We start from the raw sequence: 20,371 nt of genomic DNA, 5'->3' as shown, positions 1-20,371 counted from the left end.
TTTCCTAGCAGGTGAACTTCCCGGGCCCTCCTCATTCTCCCTTTCTGGGCCCCACCCACCCAGCCCCTATCACTGTGGCCACCCATATTCAACCACTGTGTGCCCAGCTGGGTGGGGAGAGGATGAGCAAGAGGTTGAGGGAGAAACGCCATGCTCCATGAGCATCTGAGGACCATGGCCACACATGAAAGCACACTCAGGCGCATCTTACACATTCCAGTACCGAGCACATGCAGCAAGTTGCAGGATGACCGCATTTTTGCTTCACTGTGAAGTTTAAGGTCAACTCTTCCACACCTATCCTAACTCCTGAACTGTACAGATCTGTCGAATGGCTTTCAACATCATTGGGCTTCCCTGAGAACCCCAGATTACTGATGCTAGCAGGATCCTCAGAGATCAGGCATCCCAATAGTTCTTTGTTGTGGCTGTTGTTACTGTTTTTATCATATTTATTTATTCTTAGAGAGGGAGGAAGGAAGAAAGAAAGAGAGGGAGAGAAACGTTGATGTGGAAGAGAACACCAATCCATTGCCTCTTGCACACACCCTGACTGGCGGCTGACTCGTAATCCAGGTTTGTGCCCTGACCAGAAATCCAACTGGCAATCTTTCACTCTTCAGGACCACACCCAACCAACTAAACCACAAGGGTCAGGACCATTCTAGTATTTTTCAATTGGGGAATGGAACAGTGGAAGATGGCATTTGAGAATATGATAAAAGCTGGAGGCCTGCTCCCTAGTTAATGCCCTATACACATATACGCACACACACAGGGGGAGAAAGGGACAGAAGGAGGAGGAGGAGAAGCAAAGGCACACAGTTTTGCGCAAAAGTCTCAAATCTCCTGAAGTCACCTGTGATTTTCTTGGTTGCCCACAAGCCCAGACAGAGATCATCTCCGCTAACCTTCCTCCAATTTCAAAGTTAGAAAGAAACAATCTGAAGCACACCAGGTTATAACAGAATTAAGTGGCTTTGCTCAACAAAATGCTTTGACAAGCTGAGACCAAAACCCACATCTTCTGACTTCTAGTTAAATGAAGTCTAGTTGCTGTTTCCACGAGCAATTTCCTTTCCTGTCTTCTAGTATCTTGGTGGCAATAGAGAAGGATTCTTTCCTGCTTCACAGAGTTCTTAGATGAAATATTTACTGAAATTTTGCACATCATAAATATTTGTAAATCATCCTTCCCCACAAAACTTTAATGCTGCCATCATTTACAAAATAACAGCTACCCAGGAAGTAGATTAGGCAAATTAGTTTCTGGTGGACAATAATTCTTAGATTGCGCACTCCGATTGGGCCATGATAAACAACATAGCTATTCTCCAAATGAGTTTTTATGAAATACTGACAAAGGTTTAAATTATTATAGCTTTAGTCTCATCTCTATCTAGAAGAGTTTAGAAATATTTTTTTCTCAGGGGTAACAAAAAGGAAAGTGTCTGGGTTTGGGGTGTTTTTTCGGTTTGGTATTTGGTTTTCCCAGGTGCCCCAAATTAAACTAACTCACACTTTCTGGCTATCACTCAAACTGAGTTGACTTTGCTACTGCTTTCCCAGATCCTTCTAAAAACTAAAGGATTTTGTTTTGGCATTTTAATCAGTGATTAACTACTCCCTTCTTTTTCCTGCTGGGTTAAGTAAAAGATCCATATGCTGGGTGTTGTAGGGAATTTGTTAGGCTGTAGATCATAGCTGTGGCTCAGGACGTGATGTGTCTCAAGGGAACTAATGAAGCCGTAAGGAATGTAAAGAGTCACCGGGTTAAAGCCACATTAGGACAGCTGTTAAGTTAATGAGGGCCCTGCTTTGGAGAGGAGGTCACTGTATAGAAAAATATGAACCACTCTCTATTGGTTTGATCCCGCGTCCTCTGGAAGTTAATGGGCCATTCTTATCCTCTGACATTCACTAAGCCAGACGCAAATGCCAGGCACTGTACCAGCCACACGGGCTTGAGACTCATCCAGTCGCCCATCCTTGTCTTTGGCAAAGGCGAGAATGAAACAGAGCGACACTGAACACCCACTTCAGTTGTCCATCACTCTCTGTTTGATTTCTTTAAAAATCAATGTTTATTTTTTTCACTCTGCATTCAGAGCTGATATTCCACCTATCTTAAGGCCAGTCATGGAGTATAGGGACCAAATCCTGGAATATAGTGTGCACTCAATAAAGGTTTGCTGAAAGAATGGAGGAATTTAAACCAGGCAATCACAGAACTATAATAAAAGCAAAATAGATTTGACACGTATAATAATTATAGCACTGTCATATATAATATTATAATAGGTATACCGTACATCATTACACAAAAATATAAGGCTTACACATACATATCACTATGATGTGTGGTTAGAGGAGGTCCTTTCTGGGAGGAAACTCCGTGCTCCCATGTAACAGGCAGACGGGCGGAAGAGGACCAAGCGGAAGCTTGTACACTGTGAAACTGTCATCCCCACCTTCACTCACCCTTCCGCCCACCCCCTGCTGTCACAATCAGTTGCCCACATCCCACCTCTGAATACCTTTCTCGGCCCTCCTTTCCCTTCCCGTCACACTGCCATCCCTGACCTATTTCGCACCCACGGCCTCCCCTGCCCGTCACACTGAGTGTGAGTGTCCTAGCCTGACGCCCCCAGCTTCCACAGGATGTCCTCAGCCTAGAGTTCCAGCCATGTTCCTTCCTGCCACCCACCGCTCCTTACCTTCCAACCAAACTGAGCTATTCACTGTTCCCTCGATGTGAGTGAAATATGAAAAGTCACCCGATATGTAACTCATGTGCTTCCAACTCTCTGTGCTTTTGCTCAGATTATTCCCCTATCTGCGCTGTCCAATGAATAACTATTTCACCTCAAAAGTCCATCTTAAATCCTCCTTCTCTATGAGCCTCTCTTGTTTACGCCAGCAAGAGCTCATCCTTTCCTCTGCTCAACTCCCACTACGTTGTCTCGTTCTTGTGCTACTTACCTGCTTCGTTTTTAAAATTACTTGCATGTTTACTTTGTTACCCATATTAATTATAGCTCCTTAAAAACTTATCTTAATTCACCTTTGCATTCCTTGACTTCCCTAGCACCATGACGATCATTTGGAAAGTAAAATTGAAAAAGACAAGCCCTGGCTGGTGTAGCTCAGTGGATTGAGCTTGGGCTGTGAATCAAAGAGTCACCAGTCAGGGCACATGCCTGGGTTGCAGGCCAGGTCCCCAGTGGGGGCCATGTGAGAGGCAACCACACATTAATGTTTCTCTCCCTCTCTTCCTCCCTCCCTTCCCCTGTCTCTAAAAATAAATAATATTTTTAAAGACAATTCCTCTAAGTAGACTCTGCAGCCTGCAAGAGGTTACTGCTGTAAAATTCTATGATAGCAGAGGCAATTGCCTGCATCTGAGAAAGTGGTGATCACTTTAGAGATCACATCACCTGACTCATTCACTGCTGAGTTTCCAACCTCACTTTGACTAAAAAAAAAAAGTTCAGTGTCTAGGAATAACACAACATTACCAGATAAGGTGACTTAACTTCTGGGATAGTAAGGATTTCCAGGATACTCTAACAGGGGTATCCAGCCTTTTGGCATCTCTGGGCCACATTGGAAGAAGAAGAGTTGGCTTGGGCCACACATTAAAGACATTGTGACATGTAATCACAAAGAAAAGTCTCCTAATGTTTTCAGTAAATTTACGATTTTGCATTGCCCACATTCCCAGCCATCCTCAGCTGTATGCAGCCCTCAGGCTGCAGATTGGACACCCCTGCAAGACATTTATAATCTTTCAAATGATGCTTTATGTCCTCGAGGGGAAAGTTCATCATCAGTGATGAGAACATCATTCTGTCACTCAACAGAAGCATATTATCCACAAGAAGCCTTCTCCAGAGGGCCCAGAGTATAGCTGACTCTTGAACCACACAGGTCTGAACTGCGTGGATCCACTTACATGCTGGTTTTCTTCAGTAAATACCTGCAGTGTTCTCAGTCCACAGTTGGCAGTTTGTGGGTGCAGAGGACCTGAGCGTACTGGGATTTTGGTATCTGCAGGGCGCTCTGGAACCAATCCCCCATGGATCCCAAGGGACAACTAAATTGTCCATGAGTCAAGAAGTATATACAGATTTTCAACTATTCATGACTCAGCACCCCTGACTTCCATGCTGTTCAAGGGTCAAGTGTACATCTCACAGTTCAAAAGATAATTCAAACTATTCTTAAAATAGTATAGTTACTTGAAATGCTTCTAGACAATACATCCCTTAAAGGAAGGGATTTTTACCTTCCACACCTTTGCACATCTTCACAACTGAAAGGCAGTGGAGAGAAAATGTACGGAGTTCCATTACCTCTGTCATTTACGAGCGGTGCACTTTTGGGTAATTACTTAAATAATCTGGTAAGTAAATTGGGGATAATAACAGTACCAACCTCGGCTTTTAATGACAAGTAAATGGTTGATTCATGTAAAGCACTTAGAACAATACCTGGCACAGGAAAACCACTCCCAATCGGTTTGCTAATATCTGTACAGCACCCCCATAATCCATGTAATGACTGGTGCATAATTGGGGTTCCTGAAATGATGAGTGAAAACAGGAATTGACACATTTCTGTGTGTCTTAGCTAACGCAATCATATTCTCCTACTAAGAGACAAATTCTAAAATAAGAACGCACACTTTCACAAATACCAAAAAAATATCCATCCAAGAAGTATCCATTGTGTCCATCATAAATTTAATTGAACTTACCAACCTATTAAGGGAAAAAAATAATAATTTTCTGACTGACTGGCAAAGTAAGATATTGCCAAGTGGTCATACGTAAAACAAAAGAGGTGTGGGGGAAGTTGAATCAGGCAAACGCAAATAAAAAGATAAAAGAGGTCGTGACATTTTCATCACGACATGGCAAAATATAAAGAAAAGGAATTAGAAAAGAAGAAAGTTTTGAATGTTCGAGGCTACAATTCACCAAGCACCGTTGCTAACATAGCTACAGTCCTGGTTTAAAACCTGCGTCCAAGGAGGAGGCCCGGTTTCCTGCCTGGACTGAGCGAGCGGCAGGACCAGCGCGCGGCCCTCGTACCTGTACTCGGGCCTCGGTGAGCTTCGCCCGCTGCGCCAGCTCCTCCCTGGTGTAAATATCAGGGTAGTGGGTTCTCTCGAAAGCGCGTTCCAGTTCTTCGAGCTGTTCCGCCGTGAAGGTGGTTCGGCTCCTACGCTGTTTCCTCTTCAGTGGCAAATCAGGTTCAGAGTCAATGTCAGAGCCTTCATCGGACTGGGGTGCCGAGGCTAAGGGAACAGGAAAAAAAAAAAGTAGTAAAATGGGAATCATAAAACAGGTCTGAACAGCCGCCATGATTCCGAGCCCAGTCTAAGGCATATTGTCTTTCAGGGACTCTAAGCCCCTGCTGGCGATATCATATTATGAAACGGTATTTAATCTGCTCCCCTACGCTGTGCCCCAAGCAGAAATAATGGCCCTCTGCACCTGTCCTTCTAGGTCTGCTTTGAGCTGTTAAGAAAACAGGGACAGCACTTACTCCATTTTTATGATCCTCGTCCTTAGCATTTAATGGATAATGTACTGAATGTCTAAGGTCTGAATCACATTTAATTTGGTTCCAGATAAACTTTTGCCAACTTTTACACCAGAAAAATCTGTTAACACAAGTGACATCTTAAGTAAATAATCAAAAATCAACTTAGTATCAAAAGAGGCAACAATAATAAACTGTTGTAGGATTCCTATGCAGTTATATATTCTACCTCTCCTCTAAGAAAAATCATACCTAACTATCTCATTACCAAACATTGGGAAATGGTTTAAGGGGAATTTAGAAACTGTTAATGTGAATCTAAAGGACAAATTCAGGAAGAAGCAGGCATTGTCTGATAAACTGTCCCTAAACTGAAGTTCAGAGTTTGGGTCCCTGCTGAATGGGGGGGCAGCTGCCCAGACTGGCACCTCATCAAAGAACTCCGTGCAAAATGAAAATGCAGGACCCTGTGTTCCAAAATTTCAAGGTAACAACAACGGAGTGTAAAACCATGCACAGGGCCTTTCTGAGTGTGGGACCCAGGGCAGCTGCCGAGGCCGGTCCCTGAAGCCAGCCCTGCTGTGGCCTCCTCCCCACCAAAGCTTGAATTTGCCTGCATTAATATGCATCTAGGAAGAAGACTTCCAAGTGGGTACCTAGGAAAGAGGAGAAGGTGTTGGGAAATCCGATAGGAATTTGAGGTGATGATACAATATGGCATCTGTGAGTTGTGACAGTGGCAGAGCACCTGTTGGCCTGCAGAGGACTCTGAGTTTTGAGGGTGCACCAGACACAGGGCTCTGGGCAGAAGCGCAGCCCCAGCCAGAGCCCTGGACACTGGGGCAATGGCAGAGAGCCATCGGAAGTCAATCGGGCCATAGACTCCAAGTACAGTACAGGGATGGGAGCTGCCTGGCTCCAGAACACCTCCAAATGTGCTCTGAAAACTCCCCCCAAAACTGGGGGTTCCTCTGGGGAAGGGGCTGAAGTGTGCTCTCAGCAAATGAGGAAGGAAAGCCAGAAAATTGTGGATGATTGATGTCAATGCCAAGGTAACTCATTTGCACTCTCAGACTGGTAGAATCTGGGGATATAAAGGCAGGTGAGGCCAGAAGCAGTTTGAAAATGCAGTGTCTCCTATGCTACTGACTCTTTGATCTTCAGCTCAGACTTAGCTCTGCCTTACAGAAATCTAAACTTTCACTCTACGTCCGTGTGAAGTATATGCTGCCCCACAAGGTACATGTGCAAAATACCCCATTAATTTTGTTTTTTAATATTTAACACATCTACATTTTATTTATATTCAAACCCTGAAATGGACAGAGTGAGTTAATATATACATGACAAATTTTAAAAAGTAAATACTTGTGCATAATAAAAGCATAAGAGAACCTACAATATACATAGCATCTATAGTGTGTTAGACATTGTGCTAGGTTTTTAATTATGTTATCTAATTTAATATAAAGTGGTCCACTTTAATATAAATTAATTATTTTGGGATGTTTTAGTATTAAGTTTAAAAAAGAAAATAAATTTCCCTTAAGTATTAAGAAAGTATTAAGTGGTATTTTAAAGGAGTATTACCATGCAAAGTAGCATGTCCCACATTGCCTCATACATTTCAAAAGCTCCCAAGACAACTTGCCTGCGTAAATGTTTGATAAATATGAGCCAGATCTTAAAAGCGATACTTTGCGCCTAGTTGTGAGCAGTGGTTCTCACTGCGGCGGAGCAAGCCAGAGCACTTCTGCAGCATCACACACCCTGGAAAACTGATTAACACGCAGACTGCTGTCCGCACTCCCACAGCTCCTGTCCGATCCGTAGGTCTGGGGCGGCTGAGAATGTGCACTTTTATCACATTCCCAGGGGGCCCTGGACCACACTTCGAGAACCACCTCTACAGACCATTCTAGATTAATTATTCCCTTCCTTCTTAGAATTCCCAAATACAGAAAATATTACCTGCCACAATTTATCAAAAACATTGCTGCCACATGTATGTTTTTTTAATTATAAATAATGCGTGCCCCCAAGAAACACACTATTTATTTCCCTCGGAGGACAATAAATTCTCCTAAAATGTTTTCCTTTTATGCGTCTGGCCCAGGATGCCCGACTTTCCTGTCTGAGGTGAAATGAGGTGACAGGACCGACCAAGGGCTTCCTCTGCCTCTGAGAACTTTAAATCTTTGCTCGTACTTTCTCTCACCACGACCCCATCAGGATAATAGTATGTGGAAATTTTCATGTTTCCTTTGGGAGTCTCGGGGGCTATTAAATCCACCCGAGTAAATATGTTGTGTCATGCACTGTCAGGTCAATTAATCAAAATCGTCTCTGGTGCCTGAAGAAATGGGGACGCTTAGTACCAGCAAGAGCCAATTCTGAGGGTCAAGACCACTGTGTTTCACCTTCAAGATGAACATCCCCCAGAATATAAACTCTGGGGGAATGAGGCTCTTCTCTGGCTTGTTCACTGCAGGAAGTCTGGGAACATAGTAGGTGCTCGATACATACATGTTGAATAAGTGAGTGTGCCAGGTAAAATGTACGTTTTGAACTAACACTGATTTCTCTATCATTCTTATGTTCTTAGATGGCTATTCTGCTTGTAGGAGTCTCCCAACACCTTTCCACATGAATGTTGGGAGACTACGAGTCCTCTAAAGTTATTTGGAAATTCTCAGAAGTATTTGCAATACTTGCATGGGGGGGGGGATATTTATCTTTTTTTTCCAAAAAAGCATTATGATTTTATTTTATTTTTTAAAGATTTTATTTATTTATTTATTTACTTATTTTTAGAGAGAGGGGAATGGAGAGAGAAAAAGAGAGAAACATCAGTATGTGGTTGCCTCTCATGCCTCCCCACTGGGGACCTGACCCACAACCCAGGCATGTGCCCTGACTGGGAATCAAACTGGTAACCCTTTGCTTCCAAAGGGTTCAGTGCTCAATTCACTGAGCCACACCAGCCAGGGCAGGATCATAATTTTAAAAAAACATAAAGATCCACCAGCAGCTGGTGATCAAAAAGATTCAGACTATCTAAGAGTTCAACAGGACAGCCTTTACCACCAAAAAATAAATTCTCTTTAAGGAGCTAAATCATCACTATTTTTGTTTCTAAGCTGTTTACTAGAAAAGCAATCCAAAAGGTTACATCTAACTAGTAAAGCCTCCACATGACATCATTTCAACAGTCACAGAGAAAATAATTTTCCTGATTTTTTCTGGGGGAAATTATATGAACCAACTGATCGTTTTTGGAAACATGAAGCCACAATTTTGCAACTTAATTCTAACTTTTCCCCATCTGTAAACCCCAAAAGGATGTGGGCTTTAAAAATATGTTAAGTCAGCAACCCAAGATTAATCTACCAACTAAGAAATACTAACTATTTCTCAAGATGGAAATACTACTTTCTTTTATCACTCAAGAAAAATAAAATTCCTTATCTACACAGAACAAGGTCTACAATGTCCCAAATTTGAATCATTCAGTGTTTGCCAAAAAAAAAAAATCTAAAATTTAAATCTTATTTTAATAGCACAAAAGGAATTATTTGGTGGAAGTTCATCTATTTTACATAGTCAACTTCACTCAAGATATTAAAATAAATCAGATACCAGAACAAAATAGATACTAGATACAAAGTAACCCCTCTTGCTAAATATTAACCAAAGATAGCTGGACAGAAACTATATATTGTTTTTTCTGTACAGAATACCTAAGGCTATGATTTGAAAACTGCAACTAGCATTATCAAGCTAGTTATATAAATTAGTAATAAATTAATAGGATCTGGTGACTAGATTTAAATATAATCTCTTCAATAATATAATCTCTTTGGACTATTTCTACTGCCCACCCTTAATATTAAGGGGAAATTTTTCAATCACTTTTAAGTTTCTTGATCATATTCTACACATGCCTTCACAAACTCTACTTTATTATTAAATGACCAGAAATATGAATCCCCCAATTTCAAATTTTAGAATAGTTTTCATTAGAAAATCCATATCAATATATAACACACAGCCTTTTAAGTGGAATTTTTATTGCTTTAAATTGCGTATTCCAATCCACATCCTCATTGAAAAGTTTCACTCTGTTACTCAAATTCCCTCACAATCTATTCTCTGACTTATACATTGACTTAGTGCATAATGAGCTCAATGTCACAATGAACCTGAAGCAAACCTTACCAAGAGAGTTAGGATTTCTTTCTGTTCCTCAGGTAACTAAACGAAAACCCTGTGAAGTAAACACTTAGCCCCATTGTACAGAACAAGGAAGCAGACTCAAAGAAGTTATTCTGGGAAGGTAGGATTTAATCCAGGTCTGTGGGACTTCAGAGAACAGGCTCTCTTCCTACCTGCTGTGTCCTAACTAGGTGCTGATTTTCTTATCACACTCACTCACACACATACACACAAACTCACTCACATAGTCTTTCCGAAGAGAAATACCAGAAACCAGTTAAAACCAGGAAACCAACCAGGAAATTTAATGTAAATCATTTAGATGAATGACACTGTTGCTCTAATTTGCCCCAAACTTTCAACAACTTCCTAGAATCCAATGAAATGTAGAGAAGTACAACAGTTTGATCAGTATTACATACCAAATCAAACAATTTTTCTAATTGAATATAATTCAGCAACCATACACAGAACTCTATATATTCAAGATAAACTGTACTTACTAAACAATAATAAAGCGCTAGGAGATTAATTCATTCACCAAGATAATCAGTGAATTTATGAGACCAAAATAGATGGTCTGACCACTAGCAGTCCCCAGTGAGAAGGATCACAGACCCACAGATCACAGGACGAAGGTCTTAAGGTCCAGGGTCATAACTGTTGTTCATGAAGCGTTGAACTGGTCACTCCTTTTATTATACTTTCATAAAGCCTTCTCTTTTGTGGGGAGAGGTATTAAAGGCACCTTAATGAAAGGAATATCAAAAGTTGTGAAGAACCTCACTTTTTAAAAATCACATTTTCACAGCCGTTTGAGGTTTAAAAAAATTGAGCACAAGGCACCAAGTTTGCACACACCTGTTCTCCCTTTCCCCATTCCTGCCCTTATTCCCAACATCTTGCATTAATGTAGTACTTTCTTTACCCTGACACACCAATATTTATATATTATTACTAACTAAAGCCCAAGGCTTACAGCAGGACTCCCTCTTTTTGTTGGACAGTTTGACGCGTTTTCACTAATTTCTAATGCTATGGACCCACCATTACAGGGAGCGTGCAAAGCCAACGCACTGACTTAAAACACCTGAGGCTCCATCTATTCACTCCTGTCTCCCTCGCCACCATGATGGACTTTTAAAACTTTGTCGTACACAGTCGATATTTATTTAGAGTATCTACACCCATCTTTCCAATTCATTTTAGACAAAAACAAAAGGAATAAGTCACTTGAAACCTGTTGAATATTCACAAGTTACTCAGCAGCGACCCTGGAACTGCCATGGGAAGCATCACCTCCCACCAGCGGCCTGAGTGTTTCCACTCTGCACGTCATGAGCAAGTTCATTTCTTCCTCTTTCTCCAGCTGGTTTCGGACCTTAGGAGCCACGTCCTTCATTATCCCAATGACTCACATTAACTCCCAAGAATAACCTCGGGAAAATGAACATTGTCAGTTAAAAAGAAAAAGGAACACGCATAGGCAACAATCATCAATTCTTCCCCCACAGAATCACTGATTCTTCCTTCAGAAGCAAATCCAACTGGGAGAAGAAGGCAGAAGTGTTACCACTAGCGGACCAACCATGAAGTTTAATTAAAGAAGGAATTACAGAATTAGAGAGTATGTCTTTGTCCATTAACCCTTTTTGACCTATTCTGTAACCTCAGGAAATATTCATCCTCGTTAACGCTATTATACATGAGATCTTACCTCAATTTTATAGGGATTTACTCCCATGAAGTTCTATAATTATTGGTTTCCAGACCAATATAATTCAGAGACGAGAGACAGGCAACAAAAGGGGGGGAACAAAATAATTCACAAGCATGAATCTGGCACATTGTCTTTCTTCTCAGCAAGACCTTCCATTTGAATAATTAAAGCATCAAAACATGACAACCATTTAAACCCTATGTTTGCCCCAGATATAACACAATGCCACGTTCACACACGGAGGAGCTGGGGGTTCCCTCTCTGCAGGTGTGGAGGCTGAACTTCCTTAGTCATGGTGGGCTGTTTACTCTAAGGTGGCCTCAGACCGAATCAGAGGGTCTTTTTGTGCGTGCTAACCTTTCCAAGCTAGACCCGTCGGCATTTGTATTCAACACTGTGTCCCACTGATTTAAAAAATATATAAAAGATAAAAATGAAAATCGTGTCTGAGAGGCCCATGAGGTTGTTCTACCCCATGTCTGAGTTTCCAAGTGCTTCACAGAAATATCCCATGAGGTCTTTGATAGGACACCTGGAAGTTTGACACACCTGCTTGGCTAACCAAGGAAGGTCGCCTGTGGTTGCCGGTTCCAGGATTGCACACGAAGGGGTAAGGGGGCGACTCCCTGTGTTCTGGCCTGCAGCAGCCCCTTTACACAGAGAGAGGTGTGAACACGACCTCTCTCGTGTTTACTTGGGTGAAAGCCAGGAGGAGTGAAGCAAGACTGATACTCCCTCACAGACCCAGAGTAAATGACAAATGACATTTTCCCTTTGTGATCTTTGGGATTTTTGTTGACTTATTTGGAGGCTTTTGTTGGATCCCAAGAAATGGCCTGTGGCTGAGGCCTATTCTCCCGATTTCCACGCTCCATCTGTGGAATCCATCAACGGGGCACTTACCCTCATTCAGAGCTCTGACACCTGCCTGGCAGGGCGCAGCAGACACAAAGAAAGCGGGAGTGGATGAGAAAGGGGAGGTTGGTTTTGTGTTTTGTGTTTTTTTTTCCTAGAGGAGGGAGGTGGGGGAGGTTGAAATGGAGGCACAGTAGGGGTTAATCCAATCCAGTCGAGAGACGCCCGCACCTGGAAGCTTCTCTTCCACATTAATTCACAGGCTAAGAAGTAATCAGTGACATTGTTTTTCTGAGGTTTAAAATTGTATATATGTCAAGAAAAGAAAAAGGGAGACACGCTGAAAGGAACGAGCACAAGGTTTAACAAAATCCTAAAGTAGACCCAGAACGTCTGGGCTGCCTAACAGTCTCAACCAGCAAACTGAGCGTCCCGGAATTCCTAAGCCAGAGCCAGGATCTGAGTAATTGCTATCTTGTTAGTTGATAAATTAGGAAAGATGAATTACAGACACATCAGTGGTCTATTTGGGGGCGGAGGGTCTTGTTTTGTTTACATTGCCTCTACACTTTCTTACGAAAATGTGCCTGCAAAGAAATCTCCAACCAATGCCAGAGAGAGAGAGAGAGAAAGGGAGAGAAAGGGGGAGAGAGAGAATGGCAAGGATATTCTGGACCTGCTTGCACAAAGGTGCTTTTAAGAGCACCCGGTCGAATGAAGACCCTCCTGTCATTTGCCGACTCCGGTGCCCTCCCTGCCCAGCAGTCCCCGTTGGGGAGCTGGAGACGAGTAAGTCTATTCCCCTCCCCTCTCGCCCAGGTCCTTCCCTCCGAAACCGCCCTCTCCCAGCACGAGGTCATTAGAAGGAAAATAAGCTCCTGCCAGGTTGGTGCTAATCAAAGTAGCGCAAATAAACCCTGACACTCAACAAGTCCCCGAGTGCTGCCCCGGGAGGTGAGTACAGATTGGTTAGGAATGCGACCGGCCGCAGGCCCAGCCCGCGAGGCCCGCCCCGCGCCCGGTCGCCCGGCAGCTATTTTCCGGGCGCTGCGGGCACGTTGGTGTTTATTTAAGATAAGGGCGGACGGGCGGGGGCTGGCAGAAGCGCCGAGCTGCCCCCGGGCGCGGAGTTGCGCCGCCCCAAACAACCCCGCGTCCCAGCGTTCCAGCCACTGGGTTTCGGCTGCAAGCCGGGCTGCTCGTCCACCTTATACCGAGAAGCCTTTCTGCGGGTGGCCGCCACGTCACTATCAGCCTCTGAAAACATTGTAGCAGTGAAGCTACAAAGCGAAACAAAAGCCACGCTTATTATTGGTAGTAGCAATATTCGCTGGCGCGTTTAACAGAAACGCGCCCGTAGCCTTTCCCTGTCCCCTGACGCCTGCAACGTTTTGCTGGCGGGAGTCACAGGATCCCCAAGGAACTACCTGTTCCAGCCCCTCCCTCCGAAGGCTTAACGGGGAGGAGGGATGTGACTGGCTTGGGGACGCTGACACCCGCCCGAGTCCGCCCAGCGGCTCCCTAAAGCCTTTACTGGGAGACTGGCCGTGTATGACCACAATTCCTTTCACAGCAGGAACCTTCCTGGTCAAGTCAAGCGCTAGTCCCACCTCCTGGTGCCACCCCCTGCAAATAATTTCTAGTTGCAGTTTTTTTACATGGCTTTTTTAAACTCCATGGTAACCGCCACCAGAGCATTTCAAAGAGAAAAAGAGCTGAAAGCCCCCAAGAAAATGTGTTGCTATTCAATTAGGAAAACTGATTAGTTAACTAATTAATCAGCTAACAGCTTTCTAAGAATAGTCTCCCATGATAAGAACTTTCCCCCTTCGAGAGCTTACAAGTCAGTCATAATTAAAGTGAAGAAGCAGAGAGCTCTGGCTGCCGGATGGCGGGTCTCCGCGCCTCTGAGCTGGAAGCCGGGTTCTGGGTTAGCGGGATGGGACTGGGTTGCACGGGACAAAGGAAGGTAATTTGCACACTGAAGGGGAACAGGAAAACGGTAGTCCTCCTGAAAGGAAAAGGGCCAAGTGACTTTTATTTACAATTGCCAAGAGAGAGGCTATTATTGGCCATATGTGGCACAATTGCCCCTCTTATCTCCGCTGGCCATCGTGTCCTCTGGGAGCTGTTAATGAACTGGGTAATTGAGCTGCTGACATGTGTTACCAAAACAAAACAATAGGAAGAAGAGACAAATGAACATTTTATTTGCCAATCAGAGTAGGTCCGGCTTTTCACCGAGCTGCGGCTAAGGAACTGACTGAATACATAAACCAGTGCATGGAGGGCAGGCAGATGCAGGCACAATAATAGTTAACTGACAGCTTATGGCCCATCTGTGCTTAACATTTTGTTAAAGAAATTACTTGACTTGCTAAAGAGACGGATCATACAGCTGCCCCAAGTGCTGCATTATAAGACATAAATCGTTAGCCAAACTGTTTCATTCTTAAAATGACAATGCTTATTAACGGTTATGTTGGGACATTTTGTCAGCACAGCTTGACACAGTTATGACTTACAAAAAAATGTGACAACTCTTAGATATTCAGTGAAATTGAGTTGGGGGGGGAGACCAAAACAGTGCAAACAATTTGAAAGAACAATACGTGTTTTTAATGGCTCACGATTAAATGTGCATTTCCAAGATGCTATGAATGAAAAAATCCTAATGAAATAGAACAGAATATCATGTTCCATGTAGTGATTATGTACCTTCTAGCATATTTATTCAGAACTGTAAAATATTGGAGAAGCTCTCATTCTGGGTTGATTGCATTAATTTCCTCAAGGCTATCAGAACAAAAGAACAAGTAGTTTAAGAAATAATTGTATCTGGCCCCTTCACTTTCCCAACCATAATCATCTTCCTCCTTTGGACAAAAAGTTCTTTAAAAGGGGGGGAGATATGTTGCAAAAGACTAACTTTAAGAGGAGATTTAGCTACGTTTTTGTCACTGAATCAGAATAAAATCCACAGTTTTTGTGGCAGGTGTATTTCACCCACTGCCACGTAGAATAACTTACCTCTGAAAAACTCCTTTCTGTACACTGGTTAACCAGAGGCGGAGCGTGTTTCTCTCTCAAAGCCCATCTTGTGATGGTTCCTTCAACGTTCTGGGCAAAATTACATTAATAATGGTGATGGCAATACAAGAAAAACTGCTGTTCAACGACTGTTAGCTAGCCCCTGCCTCCTGAGTCCCTTACCTTTTCTTCCATTTTTGCCCCAAGCCCTGTTTGGAGGGGTATTGTCACCGCCACCTTATAGATGAGATCGTGCATATTGAATATGCAGTCTTAGAGGCATTGTCTTTTGCAGAACAGGGTTGACCTAGGCAGGAAGAAAATCGGGGGCCAATATTGTGCCATTTTTTTCCTCCTGGTCTACAGTGCCAGGACTCACGTCACAGTCAGCCTTGCAAATCAGTTGTAAAAACATGGCCATAAAAGATGATTGACACTTTCAGTGGTGGTTGGTGGATGTGAAAACTGTGTTATGTATAGTTACTAAGAAAGAATTCTTGCTGAGAACCCTAAACCTCGGCTGTGTTTACTGAGCTTTAAATACGACACAATTAGACTCAGGACACAATCTCCAGAGACAAAGAACCACCCTGCCTTCAACTTTACTTTCCACCATGGACTGGCTTTGCTATTGTTGTTTAAAGCCAACAAATAAACTGAGGCTCCATATACAAAAGGGGTAACGAGTCACACAGACAGCCTTTCGGGGGCAGAAAGCAAAAGAATGCTTTTGCCACCCTGGTTAAGACAGGACTACTCCAAATCACACACGACCCAGAGAGCTTTATCCACCACTAACTACCCTTTGCCAGGGTTAGCATGATGGGAGATGTCTGTAAAATAGAAGAAAAACAGGTTTAAGGAGCAAGTTAAAAACTACGCTTTGGTGGCAAAGCGTAAGGAGCTAAGAAGATAAATGAGTCAGAGACCTGAAGTACTCGAGCAAAACATGTACAAAATGGCAAATCATCGGAAGCAGCCCTTCATTTTATAGCTGAAACCTGAAGAAAGTGGGCGGCATTGTCCCAAAGCTTTCATCTTTCAATAAACAATTTTCAAATCCCAAGGATGTGACTGCTATGGTCCCTGATGCCATGGAGGCAAATATAAATATTATACGGAGCTCCAACCTGAGAGGTAAAACTCAAATCACCTAACTTCCACTCCAGTGCTTCCTTCACCCAAGCAAAGCCAAGCATCGGTGTAGCCGAAGATAATCCTGCCAATGCCCTGCAGCAATAGAAAGATTAAGTTGCCTCTCAAGGCTGAAAAACCCAGATACATTATTTACCAAATAACAGAGCCATAGATTCTGTGAGGCTGCGATCTTTGATATAGAGATCAAATTAATATCATCCCTAACTGCTTTAACTGACACGTCCTCTGTGGCATTTCCGGACTGTTTCTTTGCTTTTTGTTTTCTGTTGGGTTCCATAAGGAAGAATAGGGGCAGAGCAGGGAGTTTGTTATGAAAATCCAAATCTTATCAGGCTCAATGATTGCTTGTTGGGAGATAACAGAGAGGTAATCACAGAACAGAAATGAAAGGGGAAACTTCCTGGAGTCAACAGGGAAGGCGAGCTTAATTCTCACTGGCAAAGAAATTAGTGGCAGCATCAAGGTCGTCATCAGAAATCACTCACGGGACACGCACTGTGTGAGCAGTCCTTCCCTAGAGGCTGGGAGGAAGGGGGTAATAAACAAGGAGTATGGATCTCCCCTTCCCCATTGGCCCTGCAAAGGTTTGAGGCTCAGGGCCAGGAGGCTGGCCCTCAGAGCAGAGTCACATCCCGCCAGAGGACTCGAGGAGAAATGACAAACCCGTCAAGATGACTAAGCAGATGATGTGAACGCTTTGTCCCCGTCCTTGGATAAGCACAGCTGCTTTTTTGATTTTTGTTTTCTTCTCTTCGTACCTAAGCAACTGTCCCCAACTGAATGTCATGGTGGAAGACCTCCGGCTGGGGAGGCAGACCGACCTGCCCCAAACACCCACTTGTCCACTTCCTCTCTGATTTAGGGCAAAATGCCTAACCCTCTGAACCAGTTTTTTCATTAGCAAAATTTTCTTTAAATCATGTTTCAAAGGCTGGTTTTAACCCTGCAGAGGTCACAGTTGATCTGAGAGATACAAACTCTTTTCTTAAATATTGGTACATATATTGGGTGCATAGTTTCAAGGTCCTGACTGGCTTGAATGTTATGCTTAATATTTAGTCACATACAAACGCACATGCACCCAAGAAATGTATTTATGCATTGATATATATATTTGTGTGTGTATGTGTGTGTATATACACATATATATTATACTTATATTTTATATATACATATATAAAATATCTTTAGTAGCAGCCTTCTACGTGAGTTATTGGACAATTGCCTCACCTCTTTGCATTGCCTTTTCAGGAACAACCCGGCAGAAGTGGAGGGAAGTGAATGAGGAAGCATTTGGTGGGAGAGAGTAAGGGGGGAGAGGAGAGAAGAGAACAAAAGAGAGGAGGCTCAACCCTCCGCGCTAGCAAAGGGTGACTTCAGAGTCAGGGGGTTGGCTCCAGGCGCTCCTTTCTCCAAACGACTCTGACTCTGAGGACAACTCTTTTTGAGTTAGGAAGGGCTGATCTGAGCAGGGGAGGGGCCTAAAAAACATGCCCTAATCCTTAGTAACTTTGAATAAATTAAGGCCCTCCTGGATGCGGTTAGAAGGCAGTCTTACTCATCCTTCCTACCCACACCAGCCAGTCATTTTAGCTGGAAATCCCTCCATCAATAGGTTGTGACAGTGCTAAAATGTAAAGAATGGGCTGCTGACTCAATTTGAACTCAAGCCCTACTTTTCACCACTCAATCAAACTTCATTCCTAAGAGGAGTTGATTGGACAAAATGTACTATATTTCTTATTCGAATGTGTTTTTGTTTCTACGTTACAAAAGTACATTACATTATAAAATAAAATTTGGGCAGTGTCTAAAGACAATGATAGTTCCAGAATCCAAACACTATTAATTTTGTTTTTTAAAGATTTTATTTATTTTATTTTTAGACAGAAGGGAAGGGAGGGAGAGAAACATCAATGTGTAGTTGCCTCTTGTGTGACCCTCACTGGGGACCCAGCCCACAACCCAGGCATGTGCCCTGACTGGGAATCAAACTGGCAACCCTTTGGTTCAAAGGCCAGCACTCAATCCACTGAGCCATACAAACCAGGGCACACAAACAGTATTAATCTGAAATTAGAGAGATCATGTAAATGAATGGGTGGGGTGGGTGGGTGGATGGATGAATCAAGAGATAAAGATTGACTAAACTCTTTTATTGTGGGTCTTCCTATTCTTTTGTTCCAGTATGCTATTAACAAAATAAAAGTTTTTTAAAAAACTATCTCTAGCAAGTGTTGAAATGAACTTATCTTTGTTGTTTTAGTTATAACCACAAAATTGTTTGGTTGGTAGTGAAATATGTGAAAATCTAACTTGAGTTCTGAAATGATGTAGCATTGCTTCTTCCAATTTGCTAAAATACACCTGTAGATACATTTGAGTGTGCAAATATAAGCATTTGCCCATCTCTGTATATGAGGATCAAGATAACTGCCACACATTCTCATTGCAGTCCTGTAACACAGACATGTAATTCATTCAAACAAGCATTGAAGCCACTCTCGACTCTCACAATAAGCCACTGTTTTAACAAAGCTTGTCAAAGGCCCGAGGCATGGGAGGTGGTTGTCCTTCCTGACTGTTTCTCCCAAATCCTCATCCCCATCTCTAAAGAGGCTGCTGTTAAGCAAGAGGAGATCTTTAAAATGCTCTCTTCTTCCTGAGAGAAGCCTGCCAGAGGAAGATCAATGCGTGAATGTCTGAGCCCCAGTCTGGGCACAGAGCGAAGGTGACTAGAGAAGAAAACCACGTGAAGCGTAGGAAGACAGCCTCCCCCGTCACTGACAGTGTAAACTGCAGAAGGAAAAACTGGGAATATATCACTGTTTAAAATATTTCTTCTGCCCTGGTGCTGTGGCTCAGTGGACTGAGCATGGGCCTGTGAACCAAAGGGTCACGGGTTTGATTCCTAGTCAGGGCACATGCCTGGGTTGTGGGCCAGGTCCCCAGTCGGAGTCTTGCAGGAGGCAACCACACATGGATGTTTCTCTCCCATTCTCTCTCCCTTCTCCTCTGTCTAAAAATTAAATAAGTAAAATCTTTTAAAAACATTTTTCCTACTACTTGCTATCGATATTCATGTTTTATGTAGATGTGCTGCGTAGCATAGAATTTTAAAAGCTGGAACTTACTTCAAAGATCATCATACCATTACTGTACCTTATAGATTAAAAATAATAATAACTGAATTTCAAGTGAATGAAATGACAACTCTGTCATCTTCTGGTTTGTAAGTGGCAGAGCTAAATCTCAAACCTAGACCTTCAAATTCTAAATTCTGCTTCTTTCCTCTTTACCACACTATCAACTCACTTGACTTTTGAATTTTCTGTCTATGTCTGTGTGGACCGACTTCTTTTTCCCAATCTGCTGGTAGCTAGAGTCCTTCCAGCACTGATAAACCCACTGAATCCAAAAATTAATGAAAGAAGATGAAACTATTTGGATTCAAGATGGGGACCAGAGGAAAACAATAAAGAAAGGTTCAATATCTCCACCATTCTCTGTACAACTAACTATGATGTGATACTGTTTTTGTTTTTGCCTTTTAAAATTCTTTACCTCATAACTTCAAAACAACTTTTTTTTTTTAATGAAGTTGACACTCGAGTATTAAAAGAACATGCCCACAGTCTCCGCAACCAATTAGGTGTCAGAGTTGAATAGGTAACCACCAATCCTCACTCTAAAAATGCATAAAAGTATTTTCCAGATTATTCATTAATTTCATTCACAAATTTCTTCACTCAAGTAATGCAAATATTGATCATAGTAAGCAACATGTACAAGAAATAATTGATACATTCCTGAGTAAATCAGCCTTAAGACATAGAAAACTAT

The 20,371-nt window shown here is 42.6% G+C and overlaps 1 protein-coding gene across 2 annotated transcripts in view; it reads right to left on the bottom strand.

The window, feature by feature from the left end:
• Positions 1-20,371, bottom strand: part of PAX3 (paired box 3) — an 89,994-nt gene that overhangs the window by 22,634 nt on the left and 46,989 nt on the right. For both annotated transcript variants that reach the window (XM_037147493.2, XM_037147494.2), the window contains exon 5: positions 5,097-5,302. In XM_037147493.2, coding sequence (XP_037003388.1) covers positions 5,097-5,302 — 206 coding nt within the window. The remainder of the gene's footprint in view (positions 1-5,096; positions 5,303-20,371) is intronic.

The sequence above is a fragment of the Artibeus jamaicensis genome, unplaced genomic scaffold, assembly GCF_021234435.1.
Source record: "Artibeus jamaicensis isolate MK-2021 breed Jamaican fruit bat unplaced genomic scaffold, CSHL_Jam_final contig_1015, whole genome shotgun sequence".
In the NCBI taxonomy this organism is placed as follows: Eukaryota; Metazoa; Chordata; class Mammalia; order Chiroptera; family Phyllostomidae; genus Artibeus; species Artibeus jamaicensis.
This window is presented reverse-complemented; position numbering and strand designations above follow the sequence as displayed.